The sequence below is a fragment of the Leucopleurus acutus genome (assembly GCF_964270905.1).
Source record: "Leucopleurus acutus genome assembly, chromosome: 14".
In the NCBI taxonomy this organism is placed as follows: domain Eukaryota; kingdom Metazoa; phylum Chordata; class Mammalia; order Artiodactyla; family Delphinidae; genus Leucopleurus; species Leucopleurus acutus.
This window is the reverse complement of record NC_139156.1, coordinates 5880580-5894369: the sequence shown is the minus strand read 5'-3', so window position 1 is coordinate 5894369 and position 13790 is coordinate 5880580. Positions and strand designations below refer to the sequence as shown.

The window sequence follows — 13790 nt, the reverse complement described above, 5'->3', positions numbered from 1 at the left end:
TCTTCATGAACTAAACCTCACTCACTACTAATGTGTTAGATTATCGCGTCAGAACACTAGTAAACACGGCATTCCTTCCGTGAACCGGCAGAGATTTCTTCCTCTCCAGTCATTCCCGTCTTTGGCCACTAGTGATACTAAACTCCACTGGGGTCTTCCCAGACCAACGCCACCAGAGCAATTCTAAGACAGAGGGTCCACATAGAACATTGGTGTCTGGGGCAGATGTGGGCAAACAGTGCATTCAGCAGTGTCTTCTCCAAAAGCATCTAACAAAATCAGGTGGTTTTGCTCTATCTACTTGGTTGTCTTAGGAACAGGGGAAAGCTTCAGATCTTGGCCACAAATAGGAAATGAAACTGGCAGTAAGTAACGTATCGAAGTCAATACTGGTTTAGCAGGACTTCCCTGGTGATGCAGTGGTTAAGAATCTGCCTGCCAATGCAGGGGACACTGATTCGAGCCCTGGTCCAGGAAGATCCCACATGCCACGGAGCAGCTAAGGCCATGCGCCACAACTACTGAGCCTGCGCTCTAGAGCCCACAATCCACAACTACTGAGCCTGCGCTCTAGAGCCCGCGAGCCACAACTACTGAGGCCGTGTGCCTCAACTATTGAAGCCTGCATGCCCAGAGCCCGTGCTCCGCAACAAAGAGAAGCCACCGCTCACCGCAACTAGAGAAGGCCTGTGCAGCAACGAAGACCCAACGCAGCCAAAAATAAATAAATAAATTTATTTTTTAAAAAAATACTGGTTTAGGCATGGAACACCCAGTGAGGAGAGAAACGTTCAGATCAACACTGTACATCCCATAGAACACCAGGAGAACAGATTTCAGGCTGGGAGGGATTTCTGAGCCAATACGTTTTAACTCTCAAATGGCATGGCTTGTTACATTTAGTTAGAAATGAACTGTGTAGCTTACTCTCCTAATAGATTTTACCCACGGTACCTGGGCACCAAATGCTGGTATTATTTATATGCCCGTGAGCAGTCTCTGAACATCACCTTTGACGGTGATACTGGAGATGGGGCCCACCGCTGAGAGAGTCCCCACCATCCTACCTGCTCTACTTTGGGCTGTCACTGAGGGTGGCATAGTGCGAGCCAAACACACACGACTGTTCTCAGCTCTGGCACTCCACGGCCAGGTGGCCTTGGCAAGTTATTTAATCTTCAAGCCCCGTTTGTCTTGTCTGCAAAATAGGAATAATGGTGTTCTCTTTACAGAATGATTTAAACGATTCAAAGTAATAAACACAGTGGAAGCAGCCCAGGGCTTGGCGTCTAGGATTTCCACAGTAAATGTTGTGGGTATTGATAGGATGATGATGATGATGGTGGTGGTGGTGATGGTGGTGATGGTGACATTCTTCCTTACAACAGATGCAGGGATTTGTACAATGTCCATCTAGCAGGTGCTAGCAGGATGCTTCTAACAGTGGAGATGTAAGTAACAAACTTACAAGGACCAAGGAAAGGAACAAAGAGGGAACCAATTCACAAGCCCTCAGCCTCTGAAAAGAGAACAGGTACCCCTGGGTCTGTTAAAAATGTTACTTCCCAGCAGACGCGGCCAGTCTGCGCTGCACAAAGCATTCGATGGCATCCCGTTTTCCCTAATCTTAGCAATCTTTCTGGGTGCGTGTCCTGGAGGCTCATTCAACAATACAATTTATAGGACTGTCTGTCTGAGGACCCAATGACTAGAGCGAAAATTGCTTTGCCTCCATTTGTAGAATCTCCCAGGCTGCACCTACCTTGCAGCTGAATGTAAGTTGGCTAGCAAGGATACCGCTCATTCTGCATTTTGGAATCTTTCAGATACAAAGAATCAGATTCAGGAACTATAAAGTGTGATGACCACTAACAGCACATGTAGCCACAGGAGGCTGTCAAGAATGTCTCAGACAAGATTCCAGTTTCAGATGAGAAAATACAAACAGTTCATTGGAGTTTTAATGAGCATCGCCACTGTTGGAAAGCACTCGCATTAAGGTTTAAAAGCTTTGTCAAGACTGAAGGTCAGAGGGCTCACCCTTGAAGCTTTGTGTAGATTATAGTAGGACAGACTGTGGTAGTTAGAATCTGTGAGTTGTGCTTATAAATTTCAGGCAAGAATTCTACAGCATGGACAAGAAGTGCTTTCTTATCACCCGGGAAGAAATGCATTCCATCGCAAATTAGTTTCTAAATGAGAGAGCACAACCGTACAGGGATGTGTGTGTGCATGCGTGTGTCTGTGTGTGTGTGAGTGTGCATTTGTACACATGGACACGTGTGTCCTAAACAGTGAGCCCAAGGTTGCATAGCTTTGAACTTCATGACTGAGGGACCCAGAGTCACCTGGAACCTCCTTTCCTTATAGATTTCATCTCAGAAAAATAGAGCGGAAATTTTTTCAAGCTTAAGGGGAACTTAAGCTTGAAAAATTGAACACCAAATCCAACCCCTTCTCTAGTTACCCAGATGAGGAAACAGAATCAGAGTTAGTGTGGCATGTCCAAGTTCCACGTGCTGGAACATAATAGATCAGCAGCTCTAAGAAAGGTGACCTGGCCGCCATAAATATCTCCTTCCTCAAATGGCAGAATGAGGTCACGTGCTTTAGGGCCACTCAAATGCTCCACAGGTGAATCTTTGGGATCAGACCTATTCTGGGGGAAGTCGGCCCATGGGAAGTAAAAATTAACGTGCACTCTTTGCCTAAGAAGATCAATTATAGGAGTAGTCATCTCACAAAGTCACAATCAAAAATCTTGTCTGCGCCAAAGCCAAAAATAAGACGCAGGGATTTTCTCTGCTCATCCGCTCCCCTCCTCTCAGATGAATGTTTGAGATCTGGCGCTGGTGACTTTTAAGGCTCCTTTGGTGAAAGTGCTATAAATCCAAGCTACCATTTCATAGCACAAAGGCTAGGGTATGCTTCAATGGGGGAGCATATAACAATGTAGGTCGTATATTTCCAGACTCTTCATCAACGAGGAAGAAGAAACGGCTGGCTTGAGAAATGTCTTTAAAACCCAGAGTGAAGCCCAGCTTTGCAACACTGACGGCTGCTTATGTTTCCCCTCTTGCAATAAGTCTGCCAGACTCAAACGCATTCAACAGCCTAATCAGTCTGAAAGCCATGTCAAATTGCCTTAAAAATCTCTGAGCATTCAATATATATACACTTGTTAAAATTAATTGCATCATTTAACATTTCTACGCACATGACAGCTTTAAAATGTTTTACAGTCATTTTTATTAATTAATAAAGCTTTTAATGGACAAAAATTGCACTGTAAAATTATTATGCATATGCCACATTTTCAATTTTACCACTATTATATTTGAATATTTCCCCCAAGTGGAAAGTCACTAATTCGTAAACCAGAATCTCTTGCGGAAGTGTACACGGGGAAGGAGAGAAGTCTGGCCTCTGGCTAAGGCCTGTTCCCCCCTCTACCCCCGATCTCCCAAGAAAGGTAAAGGGTGCCCAGGACAGCTGACCTTGGGAAGTCTGCCTGGCCCTGGCCGTGGCGGAAAGGTATCAAATCCCAGCCGAGTTGCCCCAGAAAACACAACTCAAGAATCAGAAAACTACCGCTTCTGCTGTTTGGTGTGGAGAGTCCCAGGTTTGCCTCTTTTTGAAAATGTCCCATAATTACTATACACACTCTCACACACAAACACTCCATCATTGAGCTTTGTGGTCTAGGTTTCTAAGGCCAACCCATCAGCATCAACTACCCGATTGGAAAGTTAAAAGTGCAGAACTCTGGAGACTTCCAGATGTGCAGATCTTCATACCAGAGGGACAAAACATCTGGGAGTGGACGGCCCCTGGCTCTTCTCATCCTGTTTTGGAATGACAAGGGCCTAAATGAACTTCACTTGGGGTAGAGTCCCCTACTCATTATATATGGTCTGGAGCTACTGATGGAAACAAAAGTTTGAGGGAAGGCCTTTCACGATCTACAAAAGCATCATCTAAGAAAATCTATCCAAACCAGACATCAACACGGAGCTATCAGCGGTCAACTCTGAGTGGAACAGATGAAGCAATTACTGAGAACTGCTTCTTGGAATAAGTTACGTAGAAGAAACTCACTCACTACGCACCTTGGCAATCACACCAATTACCCGAAGTGGGGAGGGGTCCGCACTTGGCGGCGGGGAGGATGGGAGTGTCGCTCACCTGCCGTGTAGCTCCAGCCCGGGATGTGAATGGACAGTTGCTTGGCGTGACCATGACCACCGGTGTGACAATGAGCTGCGTGGTCCTCCTTCCCTTTTCTCACAGTGACCTGGTTACTTCCCGCAGCTGTATTTTCCAGTGAAGGAGAGCCTCTCCAAGGACACATGCCGGTTCCCGCGGTCCCCAAATGTACCCGCCCCAACGATGGGTTTTCCTTCAAGAAACTTTCTTGCAAACCTAGGTTCCAGCGAGGGCCTAGGAGGTTTTGGTTTCCCTCCGTGAGCTCCAGCTTCAAGGCGCTGCTTATTGGCTCTCCGTTAGCTGTGCCATCTACGCCATCTGGTGTCAGTCTGTGTGAACTGCAATTTAGGTTGAGGGACAGAACGGATCTGTGCATCTTAGGGCCAGCAAGTCGAGGTGGCTCAATGGGGACAGACAGGGACCTGTCCAGATAGTAGACGGAATTTGGACACGGCTGAGACACTCTGAGATGGACACAGGAGCTGAACACCAGCGGGCTCTTTCCCTCCTGTGACCGTGGGGTGCTTGGAGAAAAATGGTCCTCCCTGCTGTCCACATTGGTGATCCAGTACTCGTGTCCCTCACACAGCCGTGTGTGGGCTTCAGGGACCTTCAGCCCCATCACAGAGCTGTTTCTGGAGAATTCTGTACAGGTGAAAGGTCCATGGTGCCGACTTGGATTGGCACCACCAGCCAGAGCAGAGGGGTCCCCAAGCAGAGCATCCTGGGCCCTGCACTTGATGCAGAGCGGGTCCCCGACAGCCTCCCACACCAGGGTGCTGGCAGGGGGCCCCACGCGCCTGGCCGTGATGGTGATGGAAGCAAATCCCTTCTGGGAGCCACCGCACGGCTTCTCCTCCTTGCGCGGCGGCTCTGTCGCAGGTCCTCGCTCCCCCGCCGGCGTCTGAGTTCCTAGTCTACTGGGAAGGAATTCGAAGGCCCTGTTTATAGTGACTCCGCTGCGATTGGCCAGCGATAGCTTCATGGGATACGCACACGGCACAGGCAACTCGGCCCCATTTTCTTTTGATTTATTCTCATCAATCAGCTGTGAAATGACTATGGATGAAATCATTTTTGTGTTCTGAGATGCCAGAGTCCCCTGCAAATGGAAAAAGACGGCAATTATTCAAGCAGTTCATTGTAATGCAGGCAGGGAACTCGTTCAAGGGCCAGGAAGATGCTGGAGATCTTTGTTCCTAACACTCAAGTGTTTCTCATCTCAGGCCTTTCAACACGCACCTGACACCCAACACCTCTGAGCATCTGAAGGGCAGGAAACCCAGATCTGTTTGTGAAATGATTAAACATTCTGGGAAAATTCCTCTGACTGGGGAATTAGTTTTTCTCTGCTGGGCGTCTGTTCTTAGTTTATTTAATGGTGTTTGTGTCCATGGGGATCGCCAAATTTCGATAATCACCTTCCCCAGGCCCAGGAGCACCTGAATACAGGTTCACAGCCTCACAGAGGCGGGAAGACAGGATTCTGGAGGAGGGCTGGGATTTGGGGGCACAGGTACATGGGAGATGAGTCCATGCTCCTCCATGCAAACAGTAACTGTGATTCCAAGGAGCCCCGCCCGACCCTCAGTCCCCAACTCCCCAGCACAACCTTCCACCTTTGCTGGTCTAGACTGGAATTCAGTCACTCACTCAGGCTTGGCATCACAGGGGTCAAAGTCCAGAACTCAAAACAATGGAAATCAAATGCCCAAGCTTGACAACTGCCCAGACTAACACACTGATGACAATCTCATAACAGAATGGGATGGGGGTGGGGATTTGGAACAAGACAGATGCGATGTTCCTGCATTTCAATGCTCAGTTGCATAAGCAGGAGTTTTTGTCCAGTATAACGATCAAGGTGTTGCATGCCTCCTAATCAACAGACCCTGCTTCCTAATCAGCAGATCCTATGGCCCTGACAGTAAATCACTAGTGTGTCCAAAACAATGTGCTGTGATTTTTAATAAGGCATCTAACCAGGCTGAGACCAGGAGGAAGGCTGCCCTCATTTTGTTTTCATTACGTGGGTGCACGAAGCAGCGCAGAAAGCGACCCGGGAGCCTGAGTGCCTCCAGCACTAGTGAATGCAGGGTCCTGAGCCTCTATGTTGACCTTCATTGATCTACGTGCTTAAAATGAATGCTTGCGTGAACCGCACAGCTCCCAAAAGAACCCTGGGAACTGCTCACCGCATGCTGCCTGCAGAGTCTTCACCTCAGGAGCCTGAAGGCGTAACTGCTTAGCACTGAAGCAGCAGTTCTCAAAGGTACCTGAGAAGCACCTGAGATGTTACTCTTGCAGGTGCCTCAGGCTGCAGAGACTCTGATTCTGTAGGTCTGTGGGTAGGGTCCAGGCATCTGCATTTTAACCAACATCCCTGGGACCCTGCTATAGGGGATCCAGGGAACACACTTTGAGAAATGCTGACAGAGTCATGGGACTGCCGGTCTTTTCAAAAAGGGGGAGGGCCTGCGTTTCATGAGAGCAGATTATTATCGTTTCCTAAGATGGGATAAGAAAGCACAGTGGCCTTGTCTTTAGAGCAGGATGAATATTCATTTACTCAACTAGGGGAATGCTCTCCTCCAGCTGGGCTTCTGATGGGAAGACCCTCACTCATGTGATGTTAGCCCACCAGTCCTTACTCACTGCGTCCTTACTATTACTCAGTGGGCCTTACTATTAGACACGGGAAGAGGGGCAGCTGGTCCTTCCTGTTTTGTCCTTTGTTTTCTTGCTTTCCTGGCATTCTTCATCACCTGACACGTTGTTATATTTGAAAGATACATGGTAACATTGTACATCAACTATACTCCAATATAAAATAAAAATTAGAAATAAATAAAGATACGTGGTAAGTTGCAAATTCAAAAGATGACGAGAGATAGGTGAAGAAGAAGAAGAAATGAATAGGAGCATCATTTTGAAAATCATTTTTTAAAAAGTCAAAACCCCATGGCTGGGGCTTCCCTGGTGGCGCAGTGGTTGGGAGTCCGCCTGCCGATGCAGGCGACGCGGGTTCGAGCCCCGGTACGGGAGGATACCGCGTGCCGCGGAGCGGCTGGGCCCGTGAGCCATGGCCGCTGGGCCTGTGCGTCCGGAGCCTGTGCTCCGCAGCGGGAGGGGCCGCAGCGGTGAGTGGCCCGCGTACCGCAAAAAAAATTAAAAAAAAGAAAACAAAACAAAAAACCCCACCATGGCTACCTTTTTCCAGATGACCAATGTAAGCCGGGCTCTGCTTGAAACCTCCTCTTTCAAGATAGGGCCTCCTCTTCAGCGGTTCTCTGCCCAGGTTACACACGTGAGCCACCCGCGAGCTTGTGAAAACCCCAACGCACAGGTCTCATCTCCAACAATAACACTAGAATCCTTGGGGGTGGGGCCCCAGGCATCGGGGCTTTTAAAAGCTTCCAGTTGATTGCATAGGCCAGCAATGCTGAGAGCCACCTGGATGCCTGAGGCACCGCCCTCTCCCCTCCCCCTCTGTCTCTCTCCCCACCCTCCACCTAGCACGTTCCATGGCTGCTGTTTACCCACAAGAAAACTGAAGTTCACCTGGTACCAACCCCAGGCTGTTTGACTTGAACACTATCGCTCCCGTTTTAGTTAAATTTCGTTCTGATAATAGTTGTTCCCGCGCAATCTGCAAAGTTCATAGTCACACCCAGAAGGAACTCCTTTGACACTGGTCTTTGAAAACAAATACCCATCTTGGAAACTGGGCAGCATTGGTCTTAGAGAGCATTGTTTCCCAAAGTTTGGGCCAGTGATCACCTGCATAGAAAACACCTAGGATTTAAATCAGCATTTTACGCAGATTTCTAAACCCTCCCCTCTGAAGCCCTAAGGTGAATCAGGATCTCAGGGCATACGGCCCAGAAGTTGTATTTTTAAGGATCTGCCAGGTGATTCTTCTGCACAGATAAGACAGAAAGGATGCTGGGCCAGAACTTGGACCTCCTGAAGTCCCTCCTGAGCCTGGGGCTCCCAGACTGGCCACAGGACCTTGGAGGCGGCTTTAGATACCACAGCTATACCGCAAGGAGCAAACAATAATTCTTTTGGGGACGCCAGGCTTCCTCGTACTCTGGTCTCCAACATTAAGAGGGTACCCCACCCTTTAGGCTCAAGATCCCATGAGAGCCTTGGCCTTGATATAAACAATGAGTGTCAGAAACAAGGGGTGTGTGTCTGGGAACGAGTTAAGGCCATCTCAGCCTGGAACAAGGGCAGACAGGGCGCTGACTCTGGCTACATCAACCTTACTGCACACCTGAGCTGAGTCGGGGAGCCACGACCCGGAGCCTGGGGCCACCCACACTGGACAGACGCCCTCGGGGCTGTGCTGGGGCTGTGGGCGTTACAGCAGGAGGTCCTAGAGGCCCAGAAGGACGGGCAGAGAATCAACCACCATTTCATTACCTTAGGGCTGGCAAGTGCTAGTGTGACTTTGATCCCATCCAACGCAAACAGATAAGGGAAGAGACATAATGAATGATGTGAATCTGAACTTATTGCTGAAGCTCCGTCATTGCTCAGGATGTCAGGGTGACACCGTTCCTGGGGGATCAATGCTGAAGGAAGCCCAGTTCCAAAGAAATATCTGTTTGCCTTCTCTACCTCATACGGAAGTTGTAGAAATCAAAACCAATGATGGGTGTGAAAGTACCTCTCAGGATATGAACATGTTATGTAACTCCAGGGTATGACTTGTCCTGTGAGTTAGCAGAAATCAGTGGATATCTGATATAATCAAACCTATGGAGGAATGAGGGGGTATTTATATCAAAATTATACATATTTCACAGGAGTTTATAATGAATGCATTTGAGTTTATTTGAGTTGCATAACCCACTACATACCCAATACAGTGAAATTTTGTGAATGTGAATGTAGAATGAAAGTATTTTAGATGCAAATTCTGTTATTCATAACACAGAGTCATGGTCAAACCATTTATTTATTCACTCATCAGACAAATATTTAGTGAGCACCTACTATGTGCCAGGCTCTGTGCTGGGTGCCGAGGGAACTTCCTGGACTCGTGGAATTAACAGACCGGACATAACATCAAGCAGGTCATCAGATTGCCAGGCCAGGGATTATTAGGTTAAATTCTACGGAGTTTTTTCAGGTGTTTAGACTCAGCTTTGACAAAAGCCCCCACCAATAAACTGAGAGAAATTAAAAAGGAAACACTGCACTCTTTGCCCTTCAATCTATATCATACACTTGTACGGGAAGTTCTATTTATGAAATTTTATTTTCTCATTGAGATCTATTAAATAACTAAAGATAAGGTCTAACCTCTTAAAAGTCAGTATCAGTTTGCCAGGGCTGCTATAACAGAGTACCACGGTCTGGGTGGCTTACACAACAGAAATTTTATTTTCTCACAGTTCTGGAGGATAGAAGTCCAAGATCAAGGTGTCAGCAGGGTTGGTTCCCTCCGAGCCTTCTCCCTGTGTCTTCACATCTTCTTCCTTCTGCATGTGTCTATGTCCTAATCTCTTCCTATAAGGACGCCAGTTGTGTTGTATTATGGCCCATCCTACCTAACTACCTCACTTAACCTTAATCACCTCTTTAAAGACCCTGCCTCCAAATATGCATTCTGAAGTTCTGGAGTCAGGACTCCAACATATAAACTTGAGGGGCCACGATTCTGTCCGTAACAGACTACACGACATCACTTTGGGTCCTGCACTTCTTCTGGAGCTGGGAAACCAAGAAAGAGGTGAGGCAGAGGGGCTACTTGATATTCCTATCCACCAACTACTTTTAAAACAGGACAAATTTTCTTAAAAAGTAAGCACATCTTTTATATCAAATACCTTCCCCAATTAAGCTATTTCAAGGTGTCACGCCATCTGTCCTTTGATAACTGAACATGGCTTTGAAAAAAAGATGTCTTTTATCTAAAATAAAATTAACTGATGTAAGATTTGATTTGAAAGGAAGAAAATAATCTTGTATTTAAGATTAGATAAATAATCTTGTATTTAGAACATTCAAGGTCAGAGAGAGGTCAGATGAAAAGAGTTGGGGTTTGTGTCTGGCTTTTGTAGTCAATCATCCATGTCCTGACCAACACCACACGACACTACCTTTGTACACTCTCTCTTTCATCAATGTTGCTTTAAGATATTGATTTCTTTTAAATGTTTCAAGCATGATTTTGTAGTGCTGGTAACTGCTTTCATAGCTCTATTCATTTTATTGACTGTTTTTAACTTTATATTTATGCTTTAAGGCATATTACTAAGAAGGACTCCCTTTCATAAATTGAAGTAAGAGAGAGATAAACAGCGGATGATCAGGGAAATCATATCCTGAACCACGGGAGTTAGGATGCTTCCATTCCTGTAGCAATTTATTTCTCTAAGGGATAAGCACCGAATCCAATCTATAGCTTTGAAACCTGTATTTTTCTCCATGAGACAGTTCTTTCCTTTTCCATAGCTGTTCGGCAGCGTACAACTGTATTTGCCAGTGGAGCCTTTGGTCCTGTCTCTCCACAGATACAAACTGAAGTTACTTTTGCATTAGCTGCAAGCATGCTTACTCCCACTTGGTTGATGTAGTATCATCATCACTAGGTAATCTGCCAACTAGTGGTATTTCATCCTGAATGTTAGAGTGTTTTCAAATGTATGGGTTCACTCTGGTATGTAACAATAGGGAAAGATGGTTTTAAGACAAAATGGAAAAATTGGAAATTGGAAGACGGGGATTGACACATACACACTACTACATATAAGATAGATAACTAATAAGGACCTACTGTATCGTATGGGGAAGTCTACTCAATACTCTGTAATGACCTATATAGGAATAGAATCTAAAAAAGAGTGGATATATGTATATGTATAACAAATTCACTTTGCTGTGCACCTGAAACTAATACAACATTGTAAATCAACTATATCCCAATAAAAATTTGTAAATAAATTAATTAACATTTTTAAAAAAAAGAAAAATTGGAGATTTTCCCCCTCTCCATCCTGCAACTTTTATCTTTCCACACATTTACTAGAATCCAAAGAATTCAACGCAGTGTAATGTATTACAGTGAAAACCTGGCAAGAATCTAAATGAACTTTAAAAGGGGACTGGGCAAGTAAATCATGGCATGCATGACTGCATCATATTCTGTTGAAATTAAAAATAAAGATTACAGGGCTTCCCTTGTGGCACAGTGGTTGTGAGTCTGCCTGCCGACGCAGGGGACGCGGGTTCGTGCCCTGGTCCGGGAAGATCCCACGTGCCGCGGAGCGGCTGGGCCCGTGAGCTATGGCCGCTAAGCCTGCGCGTCCGGAGCCTGTGCTCCGCAACGGGAGAGGCCACAACAGTGAGAGGCCCGCGTACCGCAAAAAAAAAAAAAAAGTAAAAGAAAAATAAATAAAGATTACAAAGAATTTAAATGATACGGGAAGTTGCCAGTGACGTTATGTAATAAAAGGAAGCTATAAATGTTGATATACATTATAGTCTTATGTCTAAAAATGCATGGGAAAAATAAGGGAAAGAAATATATAAATATTTTCTTATTTCTATATTCCTGTATTTTCCTAAGTGTCTGTATGAAGTTGCCATTATTTTTGTTATAGGGAAAATTTAAACATTGTTTTTTAAAAAAGAAAACTCTGTTCCATATTTCATTCCTTTTAAGTAATCACTTGGCTGGAGAAGTGGCTGAATACCACTTCTATGGCTTCGATGAATTTGAAAGGAAAAGTGATCGGTCTTGTGCAGGCTCTGGAGGAGAGGCAGAGACTCACGGCAGTTACAAAGGAAGGGCATCCGGCTGGAGTGTTTCATCATCTTACAGCATCCTTATAACAAACACACAGGGACAAGCTTTAGAAGCTCAAAGTTAGGAGGGAAATGTGAAAGTCACACTGCTGCTTTGATCAGAGTAGACGATCCAGATCACTACGGAGCAGATGTTTAGAAGGTATGGTTTCTGGGCGTTAACTCAGTCATAGATAATAACCAAGTGTGACTATGTGAATGTGTGCGTGTGCGCGTTACAGAGACCCAGCCACATGGCCCCAGAGATCTATATCATTAATGACCAAACTGATTAATTCTAACATCAACAGGAAAATGCTGAACTTTACCAGCTTAATGTGAAAAACAGATGGGAAAGACCTTCAGATGGTATCTTTCTTTAAAAAAAAAAAAAAAGGAGCAGTTGACCTTCACATTATCCTCCCCTTCTTAACGGGGCATCTCCTGCCAGGGGTGGCTCTCGATGGTCCACGGCTCCTGCAACTCATTCCCTCCCTGCAACCTGGGCTTTCTGCTCCTGTTCTCAGGGAACACATTAATTAGTGCTACCCATCTCTGCATCTTCAGACAGGGAGCTCCGTGTTCCACATAGAAATGGCTTTAAATATTGATGACTAAGTCTCAGGTCCCAGAATAGTGTCTTTTCTCCATCATGTGAGATTTCAGGCCTGGGGTCTCTGAGGAAATGTTGAACTTTCTTAAACGCAAAGCTAAATCAAAGGATAATACCTAAGACAAGCATTTAGGGGGCAAATTAGTTTTTACAGATACCCTCGCTACTTTAATGTTATGAAGGGTCAATTCTTACAATTCCACCCTCTCTTATAATTACAAAAGTTGGAGGCAGAATTTCATTTGTGAAAGACAAGGGATGCCTTGTAAACGGTAACACTTCAGACAATTCTTTCAGGCAGGAAAGTCCATATTTTCAGTTCTGTTCACTGGAATGAGCCTTTGTCTATGCCAGCCCTTTAGGGCAAGATCAGAACAGAAGCTCTGGAGCCAGACAGCTTGTGAGCTGCGAGACTTGGGTCAAGTCAACTACTGGAGCTATTGAAGCTTTAATTTTCTCATCTGCAAAATAGGTATAATAACAGTACAGTTGTCCCTCGGTATCCAAGGGGGATTTGTTCCAGGAACCCCCTCAGATACCAAGATCCAGGGATTCTCAATTCCTTTATACAAAATGGCAGAGTGTTTGCATATAACTTACGCACATCCTCTTGCATACTTTAAATCATCTCTAAATTACTCATAACACCAAATACAATATAAATATTATGCAAATAGTTGCTGGCGTGTGGCAAATTCAAGTTTTGCTCTTCGGAACTTTCTGGAAGTTTTTTTCCACATAATTTCAATCAGCAGTTGAGTGAACCCGCAGATGAAGAACCTGTGGATATGGAGAGCCCACGGTACCTCCCTCCCAGGATCATGGGAAGGACGAAAGGAGTCAGTTAGACAGAGCCTGGCATGTGATACATTGTCAATACTACCACTGTGTAAAGAGTTTTTTATTGTCTAGAATCAGAAACATTTCATTTTGTAAATATGACCTCTAATTTTCTTCCCCCAATGAGACTACTGACACTTTTTGCAGTTATAACGGCCTGTGGTAACTTAGATTTCAAATTACCTCTTCTCCACCTTCACAATGCCAAATGGCGTCATCCTCTCTCTCCAGCAGATTAATTTTGGTTTAAAATTGAGATTCAATCACCATACTCTCTTTTGATACTGCAAATCTACAAATTATAGGTCAAGATTATAAAGGACTGATTGAA

The 13790-nt window shown here is 45.3% G+C and overlaps 1 protein-coding gene across 2 annotated transcripts in view; it reads right to left on the bottom strand.

The window, feature by feature from the left end:
• The window catches only part of LOC309971689 ((E2-independent) E3 ubiquitin-conjugating enzyme FATS), a gene marked incomplete at both ends in the record, with an annotated part of 228085 nt that overhangs the window by 67338 nt on the left and 146957 nt on the right, over positions 1 to 13790 (bottom strand). For both annotated transcript variants that reach the window (XM_082855001.1, XM_082855002.1), the window contains one exon: positions 4186 to 5308. In XM_082855001.1, the coding sequence (XP_082711127.1) occupies positions 4186 to 5308 (1123 nt within the window). The remainder of the gene's footprint in view (positions 1 to 4185; positions 5309 to 13790) is intronic.